This window comes from Salvelinus fontinalis, chromosome 7 (assembly GCF_029448725.1).
Source record: "Salvelinus fontinalis isolate EN_2023a chromosome 7, ASM2944872v1, whole genome shotgun sequence".
In the NCBI taxonomy this organism is placed as follows: Eukaryota; Metazoa; Chordata; class Actinopteri; order Salmoniformes; family Salmonidae; genus Salvelinus; species Salvelinus fontinalis.
This window is the reverse complement of record NC_074671.1, coordinates 26,836,422-26,861,203: the sequence shown is the minus strand read 5'-3', so window position 1 is coordinate 26,861,203 and position 24,782 is coordinate 26,836,422. Positions and strand designations below refer to the sequence as shown.

Here is a 24,782-nt window from a genome sequence, read left to right as displayed (position 1 = left end):
TACTAGCATACTACATAGTATGTACTCATCGTCACGTACCGTTTAGTAAGCAGTATGACACAGCCTGATAGTCGGCAATCACATTCGACCTAAACAGGAACCCACATAAGCCCATCTATCCGATTTAAAAATGACTAAAGATAGAAACAGATAATTTGGTTCCATCTCAACATATTTATTACCGAAACCAAGGTGCTGTAACATACAGTACCAGTCAAAAGTTTGGACACACCTACTCATGCAAGGGTTTTTCTTTATTTTTACTATATTCTACACTGCAGAATAATAGTGAAGACATCAAAACTATGAAATAACACATATGGAATCATGTAGTAACCAAAAAAGTGTTAAATTAGAATGAATTTTATATTTGAGGTTCTTCAAAGTAGCCACCATTTGCCTTGTTGACAGCTCTGCACACTCTTGGTACTCTCTCAACCAGCTTCACCTGGAATGCTTTTCCAACAGTCAAAGGAGTTCCCACATATGCTGAGGACTTGTTGGCTGCTTTTCCTTCACTGTAGTAGCCATGCTGGTTAAGTGTGCCTTGAATTCTAAATAAATCACCAGTGTCACCAGCAAAGCACACCTACACCTCCTTCATGCTTCACAGTGGGAACCACACATCCGGAGATAATCCGTTGGAACCAAAAATCTCAAATTTGGACTAATCAGACCAAAGTACAGATTTCCACCGGTCTAAAGTCCATTGCTCGTGTTTGTTGGCCAAAGCAAGTCTCTTCTTATTGGTGTCCTTTAGTAGTGGTTTCTTTGCAGCAATTTGACAATGAAGGCCTGATTCACACAGTCTCCTTGAACTCTGGGAATAATTTATTTGGGCTGCAATCTGAGGTACAGTTAACTCTAATGAACTTATCCTCTGCAGCAGAAGTAACTCTGGGTCTATTCCTGTGGCGGGCCTCATGAGAGCCAGTTTCAACATAGCGCTTGCACTTGAAAAAACATTCAAAGTTTTTGACATTTTCCATATTGACTGACCTTCATGTCTTAAAGTAATGGACTGTTATTTCTCTTTGCTTATTTGAGCTGTTCCTGCCATAATATGGACTAAAACTGTTTGAATCATGTCTGTGAGTATAACAGAACTTATTTAGCAGGCGAAACCCCGAGGACAAACCATTCAGATTTTTGAGGTCACTCTTTTCAAATGGGATTTCATTGGGAATCCACATTTCTAATTGACCTTCTTGCAGTTCCTACCGCTTCCACTGGATGTCAACAGTCTTTAGAAATTTGTTGAGGGTTTTCCCTTTGTGTAATGAAGTACGGGCATCCAGAACGAGGGTAACTTGAAGTGTACTGTTAGATAGAGGCGCGTGACCAGAAAGCTAGCTACAGTTTGTTTTAATCCTGTACTGAACACAGATCATCCCGTTTTCAATTTGATCAATTATTTACGTAAAAAAAATACCTAAAGTTGTATTACAAAAGTAGTTTGAAATGTTTTGGCAAAGTTTACAGGTAACTTTTGAGATATTTTGTAGTCACGTTGCACAACCGGTGGAACCGGTGTTTTTATGGATCAAACACGGCAAATAAAATTTACATTTTGGATATATATCGATGGAATTCATCGAACAAAAGAACCATTTGTGATGTTTATGGGACATATTGGAGTGCCAACAACAGAAGCTCGTCAAAGGTAAGGCATGAATTATATTTTTATTTCTGCGTTTTGTGTCGCGCCTGCAGGGTTGAAATATGCTTCTCTCTCTTTGTTTACTATGGTGCTATCCTCAGATAATAGCATCGTTTGCTTTCGTCGAGAAGCCCATTTGAAATCTGACATGTTGGCTGGATTCACAACAAGTGTAGCTTTAATTTGGTGTATTGCATGTGGGATTTCATGAAAGTTTGATTTTTATAGTAATTTCTTTGAATTTGGCACTCTGCATTTTTACTGGCTTTTGGCCAAGTGGGACGTTGGCGTCCCACATATCCCAGAGAAGTTAACAAACTAAAGCACTGATCATTGGGAACAAGATCAGAATGACTGATAAGTTTTGATCCATAAATAAATAAAATAAGTAGCCTAGCCTTCAAAACTAAAACAATCCATTTGCTCAAATCAAAAGGCCTGATTAGCATGACATCAATCACGCAGCCACTTTCCGAGTCCCTGGTGCCGACACATTCAGAAATCAAAAGATGGTTTAGTTTTTATTTGAAATGCTCTGATGAAGGTCCAGAGAACAAGAAACACATGAGAACACCCCCCCCCCCCCCCCCATAAAAATATACTTGTCTTTAAAGATGTAGCTTACGATGTAATACTCATGATAACTTATAGAACAAAAACTACTTAGCCTACATTTGAACACCAACGTAGAACCGGCGCTATTTGACATCTTCCCAATTAAGTAGCCTAGTTTTGATGTTTGGCTACTTGAAAGAACTAGGGCCTATCACTCGCAGCCCACCTCATCCAGTGCACTGTGGAAAGTGTGCCTTGAATTCTACTAGATGAAAAGCTGAGATGAGTATAACACCCTGGCATTTAAACCACTTGATTTTCAAAAATGTACCTACTACAAAAATATCATATTTTTGAATACTGATAATGGGGTCATGATCGATTGCATTGTTTCCTGCTATTCGTTGATTTCGGTAGCACATCCCCATACCTACTTGATCAGCTGTTGTCAAAGCCAAAATCAGTATGACATCCGGGCATTTAAAGTATACTACATTTTCAAAACGTTGCAAACTATTAAACTCTGTTTTTCCCCCACATACTCAAACGGCCTACTATTTAGGGCGCAAGTATGGGTATTCTGACACGGCAAGTGTCTGTTCAGTGTGTTGCGACCGATTTGGAACTTTTATGACTCCCCCCCTCGCGCTCACTTCCCCTAAGCAGCATTCATATGCTAATTGAAGGGCGATTGTGCAGGCCAGCGGCCTGGAATTCCTCTCCACAAAGAGAGGGGAGAGAGAGGGCCAGGCCAGTTTAAAATCACAGGCTAGGGCCAGTGTCAGGGGCTGCACAGTCATAGAGCCTAATGTGGGCTCACCAACACAGAGTGGGAGGAGTCTGCCCCAACGTTGGTTGTTTGGAATGTTATCCTAGTTTGTCATGTTTACTAGAATCCCGGCTGGTCTGTTGTATTGCTTTCACTTTCTTTTGTTTTTAATTTCTCCCCATCTATTTGCACCGGAGGGCACCATCTTCCGCTACCTCCAGTGAGGGTGTGGTCCTGGGGGGGTGTAGGAAGCGTGAGGAATATCCTCCAGAGAGGTCCAGACAAAGACCCAGCCCATCGCACACACACACACGAGACAGAGAGCAGGTGGGCCAATTCTGCTCCCCAGGGCCCCCCCAGATGCAACGGAAGCTAATTGGGCTGCTCACTGCTGGGCCCCACTATGAATTATTAATCCACCTCCTCTATCAGAGATCAGAGGTTTGACAGAGCAGGGCTGTGACAAGGTGCCCTGTGACACAGACACACACACAATGCTGTTTAACCCTGCGCACTGTGTTAACTAAGGTGAAAGAAGGCATACACTTGCAGATGGACAACAAAGGCAAAATGTCTCTGTTGTATTTCAATGTGTTGTCGGCTGATGAAAAGAGCTGTCTCCCCTTGGAACTTGATCTCTGATGAGATATTCCAAGTTTTGGTTTTGCAGTGTGGTCTTGAATATTCAACAAAAGAAACAGGGCACCATACAAACATGGAGCAGCCTAATCCCCATCTAGCAGGAAGGGAGCAGAGCGAGGGCACAGAAAACCTGCATTAAAAAGAGGATGAAAGGATTCACTCTATTGAACCCCACTGTACACTGGAACGTTGTCTGGCCGTCCGGCAAAGAAAGAAAGAAAAGACAAGTTCAAAGCCGGAGTTTGTGACTAATCTTCTTTTAAGTGGCCAACATATTGAAATACCACACAGGGGATATTTGCCTTTTGTAACACACAGATCAACGTTATATTGTTACGTATTATTCCTTGGTCTTTGAAGGGACTAAGAGTGAGAGTTAGTGGAGTGATAAGATGGGGATGGAGCTTCTCTATCTGCTCCCTTCATGGCCAGGTGTCTGACTGAATATTTCATGAAGCCTTGGTGCAGCCGGTACACAAAGGCCGTTTTCAAAGGCCGTAGCCAGCAGCACCACACAGCAAACAGAGGGCTGTCAGTTCGGCGTGGGACGCAAACAACTTTCAGTGCGGCTAAAATTAAATTAGCGGACGGGGCAAGAGAGAGCAACCCTGCTGTCACTCCACACGGGAGCAGGCGCAAAAAAAATATTTTTGGAACCATAAGTACAGTGTTGCTTTTACAGTGAGAATATTGAAGTAGCCTGCAACAGAAGGGTGCCCAATTGAACACGAGACAAATGCGCACACACAAGTCCACAGACAGCACTACAGTAAATAGCCTACAGCAGATCAAGCATACACCTGCACACACACACATTGCACAGAGAGCAAATACATTGAACTGTAGTCTGCAGTGCTGCTCCAGAAATAAAAACAGATGTCACACATAAATACTGCACAACTCAATGTAACTAACTATGCAGCGCTACAAGCTACAGTACAGGGTAACGGTCCAGAGGTCACCATGCCACCGGTTTACTGGTTCCCATGCCACGCTGGAGTAGTGAATAGAGCTAGAAATATGCAAGGTGTCAGGGTTGCCTTTCATAGACACCGGTAGAGGAGAGGGGCCGAGGAGGGACAAGAGAGTGAAGCTGCAGGGAGAAAGGGGGTATAAACCATGCCACACTCCATCAAAGCTGCTTTCTCAATGAAGAAGTAACATCTCTATGCCACGTTTTCAACTTCACAGAACATCTAAGGAAGGAACTAGCGGAGAGTTAGGACCGACCTGATTGCTCCAGGCGCAGTACAGGTCACAGAGAGCGCTCCAGTTGTTGTTCATCACGCAGTCCAGCACCTTGAGGTGAGCCATGATTTGCTGCGTGGGGGCACTTCCCCAGGGTTGCCTGTCAGTGTCAACTGTGTATCCCCCAACCCTGGCTGTTGCCAATCGTGCTCCGATGTCCTGGCACAGAAGGGGGTATGGACAGGGTGGACAACACGTTGTCAGGAGACGGCAGAGGGGGTAGCATCCCTATGCCCATCGGTGCGTCCAGCGTCCATTCTGTCAGATGTGGGCATCCCCTTCAAAGCTCATTAACACCATCTTAATAATACATACATTAGTACTCTTCCGGACCAGTGAACACATAAATACACCACAAAAAAGATGGAATGCAGGAGATCCTCAGAGACTTTGGTGTTTGTTGCCGTGACAAAAGAGAGACATCAACGCTCCTTGGTTACGGTCCAATTCTAAGTTGATGGACAGGAGTTTCCATGATTACCTACGACTGACAGAATTGGGAGCTACACCTGCAGAGTCCTGGGAGGCAGATTCTCCCTCCCTCTCCCCTCTTGACAGTCTTCTCAGCAGGCTGTGCTTTGACTCTCGGTGCCGGTGTCTGCAGCCGTGCCAGGCAGTCGGAGGAGCTGTGATCGCTTGCACCGATCGGAAGGGGTGCTGCGTCAGAGGGGCACCAAACTGACTAGGACAGAAGGCACAAGTCCTCTACCTCCCCCCGCTCCCCCGACAGTCCTGAAACCAACTCTACTCCAGCAAGACAAGAACAGGTAAGAGTCACAGCAACTGCGCTCACTCACCTATACTGTCAAATGTAAAAGTCATTATGAAAGATGGTAGTCTTAAGAAGCTCCTAGCTGTGTCGTCTTGGGTGAGACGGAGAGGATTCTGCAGTGCATCTGCCTCCACAGAGGAGTCCTGAGTGACTCTGCAGTTTGCAGGCAATGCGGGTACTCTCACCGGCTCCCTTCCTTTATATATTTATTTACAAATTTTAGCATAAATCTATTTTCTTCACAGGAGGAATACTCCCTGGATGAGAACAAGAGAAAGGAGTGACGCAGCCCCACCCTCAAAACAGACGGAGCACATCCAAAGTTGCTCGCCCGAGTAAAAAATAAACATCCAGTCAAACTCGGCTTTTCTTAACAGTCTCTTATCTCAGTATTAGAGGTCGACCGATTATGATTTTTCAACGCCGATACCGATTATTGGAGGACCAAAAAACCCGATACCGGATTTTTTTTGTTGTATTTTTGTATTTATAATAATGACAACAATACTGAATGAACACTTTATTTTAACTTAATACATCAAATCAATTTAGCCTCAAATAAATAATGAAACATGTTCAATTTGGTTTAAATACTGCAAAAACAAAGTGTTGGAGAAGAGAGTAAAAGTGCAATATGTGCCATGTAAAAAAGCTAACGTTTAAGTTCCTTGCTCAGAACATGAGAACATATGAAAGCTGGTGGTTCCTTTTAACATGATTCTTCAATATTCCCAGTAAGAAGTTTTAGGTTGAGGTTATTATAGGACTCTTTCTCTCTATACCATTTGTATTTCATATACCTTTGACTATTGGATGTTCTTATGGGCACTTTATTGCCAGTGTAACAGTATATAGCTTCCATCCCTCTCCTCGCTCCTACCTGGGCTCGAACCAGGAACACATCGACAACAGCCACCCTTGAAGCAGCGTTACCCATCGCTCCACAAAAGCCGCGGCCCTTGCAGGGCAAGGGGAACAACCACTCCAAGTCTCAGAGCGAGTGGCGTTTCTAAACCCTATTAGCGCGCTCCTCGCTAACTAGCTAGCCATTTCACATCGGTTACACCAGCCTAATCTCGGGAGTTGATAGGCTTGAAGTCATAAACACTGCAATGCTTGAAGCATTGCAAAGAGCTGCTGGCAAACGCACGAAAGTGCTGTTTGAATGAATGCTTACGAGCCTGCTGCTGCCTACCACCGCTCAGTCAGACTGATCTATCAAATAATAGACTTAATTATAACATAACACACAGAAATACGAGCCTTAGGTCATTAATATGGTCAAATAATAAATAAGTGTATTATTTCAGTGAAATATGGAACCGTTCCGTATTTTATTTAACGTGTGGGCTGGCATCCATAAGTCTAAATATTCCTGTTACATTGCACAACCTTCAATGTTATGTCATAAATACGTAAAATTCTGGCAAAATAGTTCGCAACGAGCCAGGCGGCCCAAACTGTTGCATATACCCTGACTCTGTCACATCTCTTGCGTTCTGTGCAACAATTTCCCTAGTTAAAAGAAATTCATGTAAGCAGACAATATTAACTAAATAGGCAGGTTTAAAAATAAAAACTTGTGTATTGATTTTAAGAAAGGCGTTGATGTTTGTGGTTAGGTACACATTGGTGCAACGACAGTGCTTTTTTCGCGAATGCGCTTGTTAAATCACCCGTTTGGCAAAATAGGCTGTGATTCAATGATAAATTAACAGGCACCGATTCGATTATATGCAACGCAGGACAAGCTAGATAAACTAGTAATATCATCAACCATGTGTAGTTAACTAGTAATTAGGTTAAGATTGATTGTTTTTATAAGATACATTTAATGCTAGCTAGCACCTTACCTTGGCTCCTTGCTGCACTCGCATAACAGGTAGTCAGCCTGCCACGCAGTCTCCTCGTGGAGTGCAATGTAATCGGCCATGATCGGTGTCCAAAAATGACGATTACCGATTGTTATGAAAACTTGAAATCGGCCCTAATTAAAAATCGTCCATTCCGATTAAAATCGGTCGACCTCTACTCAGTGTCTCAAAAACAAAATCAATAAAACCCAAGAGACTGGATTAGCTAAAAGACTGAGAGCACTGGATTACTGAAGGGTGAATATGCAGAGTTGTGTGCTGCTGAAACCCTTGATGTTCTATCATATATAACCCAGAGGGTTATTATTTTGCGACATTAACAGTTTCATCACTGAAACCTGTGATGCTCACATCAGAACCCAAATTACCGAGGCCATGACCAATTACCAGCCTAACAGTGCCAGACGGTGAGATTGAGTAGAGGGCTACAGGGCCTTCATGCATTTTTTATACTACACACATAAAAACACACGCACACAATAAATTAGAGAACCACAGGATGTCAGCTTGCCACTGCCTGAAGGGAAAAGCTCAACTATCCAATAGCCTGTGTGCATAGGGATAGCTAAAACCAACACACACTGTAACACTGCCAACCCATACCTCTAGCCCCATTGGTGCAGACTTTAGACCTATGTGAAAGAAAGAATGCTCAGGAGTGTATCTAGCATGTTAAGGCTAGAATCAGCTTATGAAACCCTAACCCATCTTTCTATTGTTAGTTATTGTGATAACTCCGTGTGGAATGGATCTAGGCGACAGAGGAATAGGTTTGGGGGACTCAACATATCTCCGAGGTGTCTGACAGTGTAGGCAGCAGTACGTTCAGGGGACCACTGTGGGTCAGAAGGCTACAAAACACACTGGTGTCGGGCAGGTCACTCTGGCCACACTCACCATGTCTAGACTGGATGACCCCCTCGGGGCCCCATCCACGGCATCGCATCAACAAAGTGGGAGGATTCATAGCCATTGGCCTCTGTAACCACCGCACTCTCTCCCAGGTACATAATCACAACCCATGCCTGACTTCAGAAATGACTGCTCTGCTCCCTATGAGCATAACCCTTCAAAATAGCCAATAGGCTAACTGGCAAAATCTAAAACGTGGTGTGACCAATGAAAAGCTGCCGTTTCGTCAATGTAGCTGATGCAAAAGATCAAAGACGACAAAGGCTGTGGAAGGCATGGGGACTAAGCTAATCCAGACAAATCTGTCAATCTCATACATGCAGTAATGCATAATGTGTCCAAAACATCTGGAAAGAGGAGAGATGAAAAGGGCAAACAACAACAAAGAATTTGGAAAATACCACGTGTGAGCCTCTGCCTATAAATAGCAGCTCAACAACATGCTGTCGTAACGTCCTGCTGAAACGTGGCTGTGCACCCCCCCCCGCCCATCCCATCCCATCCCCCCACTACCAGGAATAGGCTAGTCCGGAGCACATCACCCCATTCCCTACCAATATAATCCAATCAATCCTGAGTTATGGATCGTATGGTGCAGACGTGCAGATCCATCGCTCGTCCCCACAAACACAAAATCAATGCCTAACGCACACGCCCTGCTGCTCTGAACAACACACAGCGCATGCATGTGCCATGGAGGGACAGAGACTTGGTATTGTATCACAGTCTAAGCTACACCTACTCCAAATAGCTTAATCTAGGTGAACTGAACTGTGAACCGACATAGTGGGGGCTTTGGTGTCAGGTCAACTACAGGTCTCGGTTTCTAAGAATTCCTAATACATTGGCCAAAGGATATCGTACAAAAATACCAAACATCGTCCTCCGACATTAAGATAAGAACAAAATCTTCTCTACCGTTCCCTCATTCTGCCGTTCATTCATGAAATCATTCATTCATCAGGGTGCCCTTGCTCATTTCCAGTACTGACGCCGACAGGAAATAATGTGGTTTCCTGCCAAGAACCTCAAAGCCCTTACTAACACCAGAGCTCAAGATATGACCCCGATAACAACCTTACGTAAGCTCTCATTGAAAAACACAGGAAAAGAAGTGAAAGTGCTTTTGGAGGTAGATTTGCAAGTCAGGAGAAAAGCTCGTATGCAGGAAATTACTGGTAGGGAAACGAAAAGGACGGGCAACTTCTCCCCATTAGATTTGTGGTCTGAGATCTACGCACATCAAAGGCTTAGATGCCACTGCCAATAATTGAGAGTAATATGTCTTTATGGGAATCGGTTTGGTATAATAACTGCATGTAGCCTATCAGCTGAAGAGTAGCTGGAAGATGACGCAGTTGTACATCAAAGAAACCATATTTCCAAGGCAATTTCTGTTATGGAGGGACATAACAGTGTTAGTCAGCGGCCGTCAAAAGGCATTGAAAGAGACTAAACTTTTAGCATCTGTGTCGTGAAGGAGTGAGACAGAGAGAAAGAGAGGGGGGGGAAGAGTGACAGGATGGCTGATCAGGCTCATAGCAGGAGTTGGCAGCCGGTCACTATTTGGCATGACAATGCCCGTCCCTCTATACGCACATTCATCCATCCGCACCGACAGTGTTTATCTGTGACTTGATGAATAAAAACTAGAGGGAAACAAATGAAAAAAGGAGAAACGGAGAGAGGACGACCGCAATGTAAGGTGGGCGGAGTTGCGTCCTTGTACTTCATACTACTACATATCAGCCTCAGTGTGGCGTGTCTTGAGAGACAGAAAGACAGAGGCAGCATAGACGCCTTGGGCATATGTAATTGACACCACCTCGGCTTCAGTGAGCATTAGGCTGGTGCTGCAGTGTCTGTCTGCCTGTCTTTCCCCTCCTCCACTTCTTTCTACACCGTCCCTTTATCTTCCAGAAGGACGGGGGCATCCAGGCAGAAGAAGCTGTGACAGTCAGCCAGTTGGAGTAAAGAGAAGAAAAAAAAAGAGAGGGAAAGAGAAAGAAAAGGGCTGGTGTGTTTTCCACCAGCTAATCTCTCTTCTTCCTGACCCCCTCCACTCTTCATCCATCCGTCCCTCTCTCCAGTGCCATAATGGCATTCAGCTCATAGCCAGTTAGAGAGAGAGAGATAACATCCAGCAGGGCCAAGCCGTGAGGGGACTTCATCCCTCGACCAGAAGAAAAGATGGGTCATGGTCAATGCGTGGTAGGTAACGGCCACACATACAGTACCAGTCAAAAGTTGGCACACCTACTCATTCAAGGGTTTTTCCCCTTTATTTTTACTATTTCCTACATTGTTTAATAATAGTGAAGAACTCAGAACTATGAAATAACACATATGGATTTTTTTTTAAAGTATAAAAATCTAAATATTTTTTATATTTGAGATTCTTCAAAGTAGCCACCCTTTGCCTCAATGAAAGTGTTGCACACTCTTGGCATTCTCTCAACCAGCTTCATGAGGTAGTCACCTGGAATGCATTTCAATTAACAGGTGTGCCTTCTTTCCTTGTGTTGTGACAATTTAGGGGTGGTACACAAGATAGGGCTATTTGGTAAAAGTGCAAGTCCATATTATGGCAAGAACAGCTCAAATAAGCAAAGAGAAACGAAAGTCCATCATTACTTTAAAGACATGAAGGTCAGTCAATACAGAAAATTTCAAGAACTTTGAAAGTACCTTCAAGAGCAGTTGCAAAAACAATCAAGTGCCATGATGAAACTGGCTCTCACGAGGACGACCACAGGAGTGGAAGAGCAGAGTTACCTCTGCTACAGATGATAAATTCATTAGAGTTACCAGCCACAAATTGTAGCCCAAATAAATATTTCACAGAGTTCAACATCAACTGTTCAGAGGAGACTGCGTGAAATCAGGCCTTCGTGGTCAAATTGCTGCAAAGAAACCAGTACTAAAGGACACCAATAATAAGAAGAGACATGAGCAATGGACATTAGACCGTTGGAAATCCGTACTTCGGTTTGATGAGTCCAAATTTGATTTTTTGGGGTTCCAACTGCCGTATCTTTGTGACGGATGATCTCCGCATGTGTATTTCCGTCGGATGATCTCCGCATGTGTATTTCCCACTTGAAGCATGGAGGAGGTGGTGTGATGGTGCTTTGCTGGTGACACTGTCGGTTATTTATTTAGAATTCAAGGCACACTTAACTAGCATGGCAACCACAGCATTCTGCAACGATACGCCATCCCATCTGGTTTGCGCTTAGTGGGACTATCATTTGTTTTTAAACAGGACAATGACCCAGCACACCCCCAGGCTATGCAAGGGCTATTTGACCAAGGAGAGTGATGAGTGCTGCATCAGATGACCTGGCCTCCACAATCACCCCACATCAACCCAAATTAGATGGTTTGGGAAGAGTTTGATCGCAGAGTGAAGGAAAATCAGCCAACAAGTGCTCAGCATATGTGGGAACACCTTCGACTGTTGGAAAAGCCTTCCAGGTGAAGCTGGTGGAGAGACTGCCGAGAGTGTGTAAAGCTGTCATCAAGGCAAAGGGTGGCTACTTTGAAGACTCTCAAATATAAAATAGATTTTGATTTGTTTAACACTTTTTTGGTTACTACATTATTGCATATGTGTTATTTCGTAGTAGAAGACATCAAAACTATGTAGAAAATAGTAAAAATAAAGAAAAACCCTGGAATGAGTAGGTGTGTCCAAATGATACACACACCACTGCAAAGTAGCTATGAATAGGTGACCTTCAGTCCAACGAGGTCACACATGTCAGAGCTTCCCATTGTCTCTTCCAGGGGAAAACAGGGGCAATTGATGGCAGGCTTGATCCAGATAGGGAATGCCCAAAAACACATTGGACACACTCGTGACAATAACAGGCTGAGGGCCAATCTTGGTGTTTGCATACAGGGAAAGCCCTTAAAAAGGACACTCTTGGTAAATCCCCCAAGACAGGGTGTGTGTGTTTCTTGTACAGGGGGCATAATGATCTTTCCCTGGGTGGCGTTCAGGTCAGGGGCTTGTGTTGAGGACTTGTTTATATGAAGAAACCTCGAGGAAAGTGCATTTAGAGGGCAATGAGCTGCAGACGAGGGAGAAGCAGAGCAAATTCGTTTTTTCAAATCTTCACATATCCAGCTCATTTGTATTTCTAACTTAAGCATTGATAAATGACAAAACGAAAGGAAATATTTACTAAGGATGAGATTAAATCTCAGCCCCTCCCCCCAAAAAATGGGACGAAAACAACTTCAGCGCATCGTTACGCCTTTTATGATCTCACTGTAATAGAGACTGGGACTCCATGAAAATGTGTCTTCTTTTGACACGAGGACTGTGGTGTTGGGATAGACTGTGGGAAAGTCTTTTACTTCGAGTTTCCACCCAAACCGGACAGCATTCGCATGGACACTACAGTCCACATTGAGTGCACTGACCCCAGAACATCAAACTCACTGTTAAAAATAGCGCTTTCTGGAAACTCGCATTCTGGCTTCAAGCAGAATGTCAGGGAAGGAATAGGGCAGGAAATAATGTTTTTTTTTAACTTCAACCCCCAGTGGTTAAATATAGCGTCACAGAAAACATGTCGGAATAGAGGGCGAGTGAAAGACAAGCGCATCGGGGATAAAAGAGCAGGATTTATGGGGGAGGGAGAGGATACGTCTAGTGGAAAGAGGAGTGCATCAACAGCACTCAAAACACGGCTACTCCTCCCTCCCTGAGCAGGGGACGGATCAATACATGTCGGAAAGAGGAAACACAGATAGCCATCGGAGGGTGGGTACAATGACAACCGGCACTGAACTAGTGCAGGAATGCACACCCCTGCATCAACACGAACACGGTGAAATGGTTTGAACCATCATAGTCAGAGGTAGTTGGTTAGCGAGGGACAACGACAGACCTTCCTCACTAACATCCTTTTATAACGGATCAATACGTCACAAATTCTGAGCAAACAGCTCAGCCATAGTATTATGTGAATGAAAGGGTAGGCAACAGGACCAGAGGTCCTTCTAAATGTGGATTGAGCATCATGTTTGGGTTAGTTGAGAGTGGTAAGAGGGGATCACCCAGGATGAACCCCAGAGCCAGACACTCACGAGGAGAGAGACCTCAGCTGGTCATGCTGGACCCAGCCCTGAATACGAGGGGGGGGGGGGGGTTGAGGAGTGGGGTGTGTATGTGGAGTGTTTTTCTCCTAATGACTGTGAGCAGCTGTGCCTAAATTACCCCTGTGTGGCTACCGTCACTTTCCTCACAGCCGGGGAGAGGGGGTTAGGCGAAGACAGGCCTTGAAATCTCCCTCATTAAGGAGATGGGAGTGAATGGGACAGAGGCAGCTCCACTACAACCCCCCCAGCCTCTGTCCTGCCCTGGTTGCCTGGGGCCTGAACTCTCATTAGACCCGAGGGAATGGGATTTCATAAGCAGTGGCGCTTGGGTAAGAGACAAGGGATGGAAGTGTGTGTGTCTGCGTGTGTGTTAGCAGGTACAGAGTAGCACCTGCCCAGTTCCCACATGCCAGGCCGCAGGTGCTGATGATTGCTCACAAAAGGGGGCTTCAGGCGTAAAGAGCACAGCGCTGACACGTGGCTACATCTTTGCATTTCCATCTACCTCCATGTTTGAAAGGAGAAATTGTGAAATAAGAGGGGCATTTGTTCTTCAGGATCCTACATCAACCTCAGGAGGACCTCCCCTTTGACCACTGTCATTTTTCTGGGACATAGGCCTTTGTGCTGAGTGGTCCTGCATTGTCATCTTTGGGGTCTTTAAACAGTGGTGTAAAGTTTTTAAGGAAAAATACTTTAAAGTACTATTAGTTTTTATTGGGTATTTATAACTTTCTCTTCACTACATTCCTAAAAAAAATATTGTACTTTTTACTCCATACATTTTCCTGAGAAACCCAAAGTACTCGTTACATTTTGAATGCGTAGCAGGACAGGGAAACTGTGAAATTGACGCAATTATCAAGAGACCACATGGTCATCCCTACAGTCTGGCTGACTCACTAAACAGAAATGCATCTTTTGTAAATAATGTCTGAGTGTTTGAGCGTGACCCTGCCTATCCGTACATTTTAAAAACAAGAAAATGGTGCCGTCTGTTTTGCTTAACACAAGGAATTTGAAATTATTTATAATTTTACTTTTGATACTTAAGTATCAAAAGTACATGTAATTGCTAAAATATACTTAAGTATATTTAAAACCAAATACTCTTACTCAAGTACTATTTTACTGGGTGACTTTCACTTTTACTTGAGTAACTTTCTATTAGGATATCTATACTTTTACTCAAGTATGACAATTGGGTACTTTTCCCCACCAGTGTCTTTAAGAGCCGTCAGCTGCAATTGTGGACATTTATCATCCAAAAACAAAAGTAATGGAATGACACGGAGACTCAAATGTTTTCACTTTCAAAATGTATACCAAACAAAACCTATGTATATCAATGTTTAACAAACAATATAACTATGCACAATGACTACTTTTAACAATTTCCACTGCACATTTTACAAAAACACATTTACAGGAAGAAATGTGTGCAGATATCTGTGCAGATACAAAGTTTGGTAACATAATAAAAATGTGGGAGGTTTAACCGCAATTATGTTAGCAAACTTTGCATCTGCATAGTTTTCCAGTAAATGTGTTTTTTTTTTACCGTGTAAACTGTTCAAAGTAGCCATTTTGCATAGTTGTTTGGTTTATTAAAGTTAGAAATCCATGGTTTGTGTTTGGCATACATTTTAAAGTGAACAATTTGAGTCTCCGCATAATTCCGTTACCATAGAATCACCCAGCAGCACAGCGTTAAAGTAAGGCACAGACAAGTGAAACAGCGACGATATAGGGAAGAAGTAGGACTGTGAAGATATGTTTGCTTGCAGTAGTAAGTACCGGGAAAGAGAAGGAAAGAGAGAAATAAGAGGGGGACATTGTACTAAAACATGATAGATGCATAATTTATGTGTCTGCTGAAGGATTCAGAATCACCTGCTGTGAAACTGTGGTTATAGTTTAACTTGGTGAAGAGGAAATCTTTAGGTGGCTTGAGAGGTACTAGACTGGAACAACTGCTGGGAGTAAAACCAAACCACAAGGCTACTTCATAGATCCATGCCTGGCTATAAAAGTCATAACCTTCCAGAATATGGAACCAAGTATGCAGTAGTTTTCTTTAGGTGTTATTCCCCCTCCATGCTTGCTTCCTAATGTATTATAGGGCTTTACTGTCTGCTTCAAGTTTCCATATCTGCACCGCTTCGAACTTGGGACTTCAGAATAGCTTACCTCAGACAACTTCCGACCGCCAACGATTTTCCCCTTTCCATGGCGCCCCTCCCTTCCAACACTCCCCTGCCATCTACCCCTTGCCTGCCCTGCTCCCAAAGATTTGACATCCATACAGTACACACTCCTGCACTGGGTAAGAGGATTACGCAGTAGTGGTTTTGCCATTTCACATGACGGGTTAATCCAAAACATGCTGCTGCTATACTGTTATGACATGCAGCCAGCCTCTGATGACGATGATGTAGCTGTGAATGCCACTGTGCGTGTGGGTGCTTGGGATGAGGTTAGAGATATGTTCTAGAATGTGGCATTTATCTGAGCATGGTATAGGGCTGGCCAGAAAATGGACAGTAAGATTAGATCAGCAAATGGAAATTCTATTTGGACGGAGTAAGCACTTGGAAAGTGGTTATATAAAAAAAGAGAAGCGAACTCTGTCACCTTACACGCCGGCAGATGTGAATGCCGTCGCATTGCCCTGCAACACTTCAGTCACTCAGCGGGAGTTTGTACATAGAAACTTTGCACCGGGATTCACAGCAGGTCAAAAAGGTCATGGGTTTATGAAAGTGAGAATCATTATCACACAGCAGCGTCGCGTAGTGTCTTTTTAATAGCATTCAGCAAGTATTGGTGACGGTCAGCATCAAGTGTACCTTTTGGCCTGAAATAACAGATGGCGTGAGCCAACACACACACCACCTTGTATTCCAGACATAGGCCTATTGATGTACAGGTAACTGCCAAAATAATGGAAACACTTGAGTAAATGAGGCATACAAAGTATTTTGAAAGCAAGCCCTTCCACACAGGTGTGGTTCCTGAGTTAATTAAGCCATCCCATCACGCTCATGTATAAAAATGACAGGCAGAACATTACTTTGGCTACCATGGCTATGCCCCCATCCACACAGGGCAAGAGTGGTCACTGAATGGTCTGATGAGAATGAAAATGATGTAAACCATATTCCATTGCTGTCTAAGTCGCCAGATCTCAACCAAATTGAACACTTATGGGAGACTCTGGAGCAGTGCCTGAGACAGTGTTTTCCACCACCATCAACAAAACACCAATGGAATTTCTTATGGAAGAATGAGTTCCAGATACTTGCAGAATCTAAGCCAAGGTGCATTGAAGCTGTTCTGGCTCGTGGTGGCCAAACACCCTATTAAAAAAAAAGACACTTTATGGTGGTGTTTGCTTTATTTTGGCAGTTACCTGTACATCGCCAACAACAAGCATGGCATCAAGTCCTCCATGCATCACAATACAATTTTGGTGGGTTAGAAAACAATGAAAGCATTACAAGTCTGACCTATTTTAGTCAGTGGGTCTGAGGTAAATGCTATAGTCTCAAATGTGTTGCTGTTCCAACAGGTGGTGTGCATTGTGCTTGTTTCCGGCATAACTGTCAATCACTAGTGAGCATGAACCAACTACAAAACACTGTGTAGCAAGTGCAACACAGTGCCAGAGTTGATAAAAAGGATCACATTGAAATTATGCCATCAAGAGTACAGCATCTCCCTTGAATTGGTTCAGGAACTATAATCAAAAGGCTTGTTGATTGACAGCTGTTATCTCTAGACTACATTGGTGATTAAAATGCATTCCTAGGATTTGTATCTATGCAAATTTAACAAACTCAATATTACACACATATCCACACCATTTTACAGCTGTCGGGCGGCAATCTGGAGTCTGGACAAATGAAAAGCCATTGTTTTCTGGTCGGTGGGCAAGACGCGCCACTGTCATAATTAGAAACAAGCACTTGTCCGATGTGCGATTGCACCGCAAGCTTACGGGGACTGTCACATTCTCAGCCTTACCACACCTAAAATGTGGGAAAAGTCTTACCTCACAACTTCGAGATACGTCTCTGTGTTTATTCTCTTCATCGTCTTGCGGTGAATCAGTCCAACGCGTCGCCATTATTTCATTTCAAACCACCAAGGCAAAAGTCCTTTGGAGCCCACATTGAGAAAGGGGGAGAGATCCAAAACCAAGTGATAGGCTACTCCGTTCAGCCACAGTGGAAGCAGAAAGGGTTCTAATCCACACCACAGTCCACACCACAGTCCTCCCTCTTCATTTTCGTTGATTGTAAAACTCTACATGGAATAAACACAGTAGAACGTTAAAAGATGAAGAAATGAATACATGCACCCTATCCGAGACTCACAAGCACCTCCCCAGTAGGCCATTTGAATGACTGGGTCTTGTGCTTCTTGGTCTCAGTAAAAAAACATTTTTAAAAAGTTTATTAGGCTACATTCACATAAATGTTTACACACTGGTGGGATACCCATGGGCCTTCAAATATACTCTGTCACATTGTAAACTTTAGTTCATACAATTTCGTTTATGGAAGCAGGCTATTATGCAACTTAAGACCAACACAATAACACATTCAATATAGTCCATCTCTAAACAAATGTAATTGCTCTTGTATTCCACATTCAGTTGCGCATCAGTCCAGGATCCAATCTTGTTGAGAGCACTTCGGCAGGAGATGGCTACTTCTACTGTACTACACTACTATTGCTTGTAACCAATGAACTGTGATTATCATATTCCTGCATGGTCCGATCTCAGTTGCCATCAGATGCAATGAAGTGCGTTGTCATTGTCGCATGATTGTGTTATCCACTTGTTTGACCTAAATCGAAATACTGACAACAGTCGACAGCTGGGTTGCTAATTTATTTTATTACTTTGTTGCAATGCTTGCTTGACCAATGTCCAATGCCAAATGGTCAGGTGTAGATATGCATAATACATAATAACATTTATATTAATCCAAATAGTATTCTGTTTAGAGACACGACTGGATTGCATACACACAGTAACCTAAGATTGACGCACGAGTTTTCTGGATAGGTTGCCAATGAAAGCACGAGCAAATATCAGCCATCATGCGCCCAAAGCCACACAACGAACTAACACAGAGAACGTTCAATGGAACTATGGTTTATAGTTGTCGCAAAATAGCCACATAATTCGGTCCAGTTCTAAATTGAAACGCTTTCGGCGAGTGTGTTTACAAAAACAACATTGTATCACAACACAAGTTTGTATCAAACAAACAACTGAAGCTGTCCGTAGGACAGTACATCTGCATGAGCAACCTACCTGTTACAAATTCATGGTAAACTCCGTAACACAAAATTATACATTGTCCTTGCTTTAGAAGAAGAGATATTGCTGTTGTTCATAGAAGTAATTCAAAAGCAATAAGCAATGTGCCAAATGCAAGTGTGTTTTCGCTGACTACCATTACCAAAGACTACAACAAGCGGGCTATTTTCGTTTGAGTAGTTACCACTGGATAGCTAGTGCTAGCTACCTGTTAGGAAAATCAGGCTAAAAAACAAGGTAAACGCCCATTAACAATAGATTTACTATTTTGACCACGCGACAAATTTCACGGCGTTGTTCTTAATTAAAATTCATAAAATCCGAGAGGGTTCTTCATCCACATTTCACAACAGAATTGAAACAAAAAGTAATTCGTCGTATTCCTTTTTGGTCCCTGATGGCAGCGCGCAACAGACTAGGTTGCAGGATGGACGAATCTCCGATTTTCTAGAAACACCGCCCCTCTGCTCACTCGCGGGTCTATTATCCAATCACATTCAACGTTTAAAATCGTGTTTTTAAACCCAGCCAACTGGACAGGTTCTTACATAAAATGCCCAGGAATATTAGTGGTCACTTCAGTAACACATCACTAAACGTTTGATCAGGGCGATTTTTTTTTAATACACACGTCAACCAAGTGGCTTTTTACAGGATCATTGATGCAAGGGCTTTGACCTATAGGCCTAATTGAACAATCCAAATGTAATTTGGTGAGCTGTGGAAGCCCGCTAAAAACGTTGGGGTGTGTGTGTATGTGTATGTGTGTGTGTGTGTGTGTGTGTGTGTGTGTGCGTGAGTGAGAGAGAGAGTATGTGACACTATGTCTTGCCAGCTTCACAAAACCCAATTGAATTAACCTGGAGGATGCCAAAACTTTGTATTCTGCGCTTTCATTCTAGTCTGGTACTACTACTGCTACTATCCATAATGAGTCAAAGTGCAGAGCAGAGCACAGTCCACTCTTGTCAGAATAGAGTGTCAGCTGAATGGAGGGCCTTGGCGTGATGAGCATAGCTGAGTTGGAATTTCTGTTCGCCTCTGGCTCTTTGACAAATAGCTTCCTGCATAGTCTGTTAAGAAAAATACAATACATCTTATCTAGAGAACCTCCTTCCCTGTTCATATTATGCTAAGCTATCAGAACCTTTTTGTATAGGCCTATTTCCACGTCGCAGCGTATTTCCTTGGCATGTCATAGATAATATTAGCTCTTTGAGCAAGATCCATACATTTTTTTCTATACTCAGCTATTCTAAATATTCCAGTAGGATGTGAGATACCAAAAAATGCAGTGCTAGATGTTTTTCAACAGAAGTCATGTACGTAGGATCCCGTAGTAGGGGCCACATTCACACATTTCCCTCTCCTTCAGTTCTTGAATGGTTCCAACGTGTTCCTTGAGTTGTAATGTGCCACTTACCATTCACTGGCTGGATCCCTAACTGTATTATTGTGACATGTAGGGCATGGCGGACACATGGGACTCCATAATGCATGAAAAAGGCTCCACAGCTGATCCAGACAAAGACAAAGGGGGACAATGTTCTGTTTGCAGTCCACTCCAACAGAACAATAGAAGTGGGACAATAGGAGGACTCTTTTGACCCATTATGTGTTGAGGGCTCCCTAGCTTCAGAGAGAATCCATTGTTTAAAGAGCCGCTGGATCCTCAACCAGACAGTGCAGGCTTGAGCTTTATTTCTTGAGGGGTTGGCATACTATGGTAGCAAAAACATATTAGTTTGTATGCTGTTTATTAATACACAATATGTATGGGACATTCATGATAGGTTTAGCAGTGTGAAATAGTATCACAGAGTTATACTGTGGGCATACTGTAGCAGCTTTAATTACTGCAGCCAAGTTGATTTCGAGCAACATTTTGTAGACTGAGAAATTGCTATGACTACTGAAGAAACACTGGTGCCTTTCCCTCACAAACAACAAATGGCATTCATTTTCTCAATTTGTTAAATGGAATGACATTTGACTGATATAAAATGTTGAGTTACAATGCAGAAATAAAACTGAAGCGCTGAATTTACCGTCTCACAAAGTAAAAACAAACAGTGATGTTTTCTAGGGCACACTTCCAAAGAACACTTAGCATTACCTCAGTTAGCATAGCTTCATGGATTCCTATTATCCTGTTATAGGCCGAAACAGAATCAGGTGCTGAAGTAGGGCTTGTGTATAACCCTAGTTTCTACCCAAAGAAGATGAGGAGGTACATGATTTTATTTTATTTTATTTAACCTTTATTTAACTATACAAGTCAGTTAAGAACAAATTCTTATTTACAATGACGGCCTACACCGGCCAAACCCGGACGACACTGGGCCAATTGTGCGCCGCCCTATGGGACTCCCAATCACGGCCGGTTGTGATACAGCCTGGATTCAAATCAGGGTGTCTGTAATGACGCCTCTAGGACTGAAATGCAGTGCCTTAGATTGCTGCGCCACTCGGGAGCCTGATACATATAGTCTTGAAATGAATATCTCCTGCGTTTAGACCAATAAAAACAGTATTAGCCCATGAAGCTTACAATTCTGCCTTATCCCACACATTGCATTATGTGTGGTGGCTAAATACTGTTTTATTGAGTTCGTTCATCAATGAAAAATAAAAGGCTTTAGGTAGGTCACTGCTACAAGCATTGGAAGAGCCGATTGTAACGGCTTTCGTCGGTGGAAGGAGAGGACCAAAGCGCAGCGTGGTTAGTGTTCATCTTAATTTAATAATAATCAAAAAACAAAACACTTCAAATACAAAACAACAAAAGTGAAAACCGAAACAGTTCTATCTGGTGCAGACACACAAAGACTAAAAACAACCACCCACAAAACACAATAGAACACAGGCTACCTAAATATGGTTCCCAATCAGAGACAATGACTAACACCTGCCTCTGATTGAGAACCATATCAGGCCAAACGAGAAACCCCACATAGAAACAGAAAACATAGATAATACCCACCCAACTCACGCCCTGACCACACTAAAACAAAGAAAATATAAGAACTATGGTCAGAACGTGACACCGATGTTAAGGTTGAACAAGTAGAGTTGGAACTGACCCACTGGGCACAAACTGGTTAAATCAACCTTGTTTCCACGTCCTTTGAACAAAACGATCCAATGTGATGATGTTGAATCAACGTGGAAAACTGATTGGATTTGCCTCAAGTCATCAACAACAAGGAATTTCAGGATTTTTTAAACCTAACTTTTACCCTAAATCCAAAGAATTCAATGGATTTTACCCTTTCAATTAACATTAGTTGACAAATAGATCAAACGTAAATAAAAACTAGACATTGAAATGACGTCTGTGACCACTTGGGAGTTGCATAATTGAATGAAACCCAACAGGAACCAATCAATGAAGCCCCCTGACTACCTCTACTTGGAGCACGATGTACAGTAGACAAAGTTCAACCACAGTGTATGTGTCTATCAAAGTACATATACAGTGTTTATCTGTCTGTCAAAGTGTAACATTCTTTAGTCATTTAACATTCTAGTCATTTAGCAGACACTCTTATCCAGAGCGACTTATAGGAGCAATTAGGGTTAAGTGCCTTGCTGAATCAACAGATGTTTCACCTAGTCAGCTCAGGGATTCAAACCAGCGACCTTTCAGTTACTTACTCGACACTCTTAAATGCTAGGTTACCTGCCACCCTAGGCTAAACATGACTTTGACGCCTCTCGAAAGGTAGAACAAAGAAACAATAAGCTAGGGAGTAAACACGTTCAATCTGTTGTCCAGGTAATCTGAAATCAAATCCATGCCACTCTGTTTAAACACCGACTCAGAGGCTTCATATGTCAAGCGCATACATGTGTGGCCATTCACAGGACCCAATTCCCATGTTGCTCTCTTTGTGCTCTCCCAGTCTACCTGTAGCCTACATTCACTGCACGGCCCTGTCCTCTGTTCCCTCAGCGGAGCACTACAAAGCCCCAGCATAAGAACCCTGGCCGCCTCTTTGTCCCCTCTCCCTCTCACCGGATCCCGCTCCAAGGTGGCAGACAATGCCTTGCAGGTTCCCAGGGTGGCGTGGGGGACATTTAGCGCAGGGGGTAAGTTAACCGATGTCCCCAAGTGCTGATGTTCGATAAGGGACACAGAGTCACAGCACAATGGTGGCCATTGATCCTTCTGTATGACACATACACAGGCGAGACAAAATGCCCTGTAGTTCAGTGGAAGGGTGGCCTCCTACTAATCCCAACCTAAGATAATTGGGATAACTGATGCTCTTAGTGAAAGAGGAGTGTTTATCAGACTGGAGTTCAGTTTGTATTTCAGGACCCACTCAAAGCCTGTGTTTCACAGATGTATAGTGGAAAAAAGCTACATTTAAAAAAAAAAAAATATTTCACCTTTATTTAACCAGGTAGGCTAGTTGAGAACAAGTTCTCATTTGCAACTGCGACCTGTGGATGTATAGGTGGGTCTTCTGAGTGTGTAAGCCAATCTCACCATCACACAACCTGCCACTTGGACTCTTATCAGTCTTCTCCACCTCCATCTTTCTATCTTACTTCTCTGTTTGCAGGATTATTATTCAGGTCACCCATCCGGGAGAGGGCCATTGACTGCAAGTGATCCATTACGTTTTACCCGGGATAACCGTATTATGGGGAAGTCAAGTGCTGGAAACTTTCCCAGCAGATGCCACATTGTCAGATGGCACACTTTCTTCGGCAGAGTGTGTTTGAAAGTATAGGCCTACAGCATTCACAATGCTCACAGAACTCAGTAGTTGAACTGTATGTCAACGATCCTACCACAAACTACGGTGGTCTGCAAATGGAGGATTACAAAAGAGATCAAAGGGGACGGGGTTAAAGGGTGAAGTCAATGACTCCTGAAATACCTGAGAGAAGTAACGCGACGGTCAGTGAACGGAGAGGTCACCGACAGCCTGTATGGCCTCTCATTCTTTCAGTTGGCCCATCATGCTGTGTTAATGACAGAGCAGCTGAGTGCCTGGAATTCATTCGAGATTAAGCCAATGTTTTTCTTAGATGTGTGTATATGTATGTGTGGGTCATGTGCATATGTTTATGTAATGTCTGTTTAGTTTTTCAAGTGATTAAGAGGCAAGTGTGCATGGCCACATGACAACTCTCCCCAAGTGCACACTGTGTGAAGTGAAGCATGTTGGGAAGTGTAGTCCAGTGAAATGCACAATTGACTTTTAGTCACCCAGAGACAAATACACATCCCAGGAGAATATGGGGAGGCTTGTAAACCAACACCAAGGATGGAGAACAGATTTCCTTTGAACATCTTGTACTCTATTCATTAGTTGGGAGATTAAAAGCATCCAACAGAAAATACATGAGGAACAGCCTTATTACTGTAAACAACCTTCCAAAGTTAGGCCTGATAGAATTTCCCACAATGCAACAGTTTAAGACAGGTCACAACCTCATTATTGTAAATCAAAATAACAACCTAAGTTTAAAGGAAATAATAATTGTATGAACCGAATAGCCAAACATACAACTAAGGGAGTGGACTAATAAATAACTAAATGGCTCAGAACAGGAGGAGAACTAACTGGTGACAGATGGCGAGAGAGAGTCCTGGCATTTTCATCCAAGTGCCCAGCTGACGCCCACACTGACTCATGGAACACAGGCTTGGAGTAGCAAAGAGAACCATTTGGCTCTCTAGTCTCCACCACACCATCCAGCTGTCTGTCTCCAAGCTCCAACCGGCCATTGTGTTCGTTATGATTAGTGCTGACGACAGATGATTTGAGTTTAACGACACTTTCAGATCTGTCAGTGGGTGAAATGGGTGAAACCCTGAAAGGAATTTTTGATTTATTTGAATTCTTCTGTGATTATTTATTGATGGCTTGATGTTTGGACTTGAT

General features: G+C 43.1%; 1 protein-coding gene across 2 annotated transcripts in view; it reads right to left on the bottom strand.

Moving 5' to 3' along the window:
- Nucleotides 1-19,317, bottom strand: part of LOC129859310 (rho GTPase-activating protein 21-like) — a 103,651-nt gene extending 84,334 nt beyond the window's left edge. Inside the window, exons 1-2 of one of the 2 annotated variants that reach the window (XM_055928935.1) lie at nt 18,874-19,317; nt 17,599-17,852 (exon numbers count right to left, since the gene is read on the bottom strand). In XM_055928935.1, the coding sequence (XP_055784910.1) occupies nt 17,599-17,673 (75 nt within the window). In that variant the 5' untranslated portion in view covers nt 17,674-17,852; nt 18,874-19,317. Of the gene's footprint in view, nt 1-4,856; nt 5,804-17,598; nt 17,853-18,873 lie in introns of those variants that run through there. The other variant, XM_055928934.1, reaches the window with a different exon arrangement.
- Between the last annotated feature and the right edge of the window lie 5,465 nt (nt 19,318-24,782).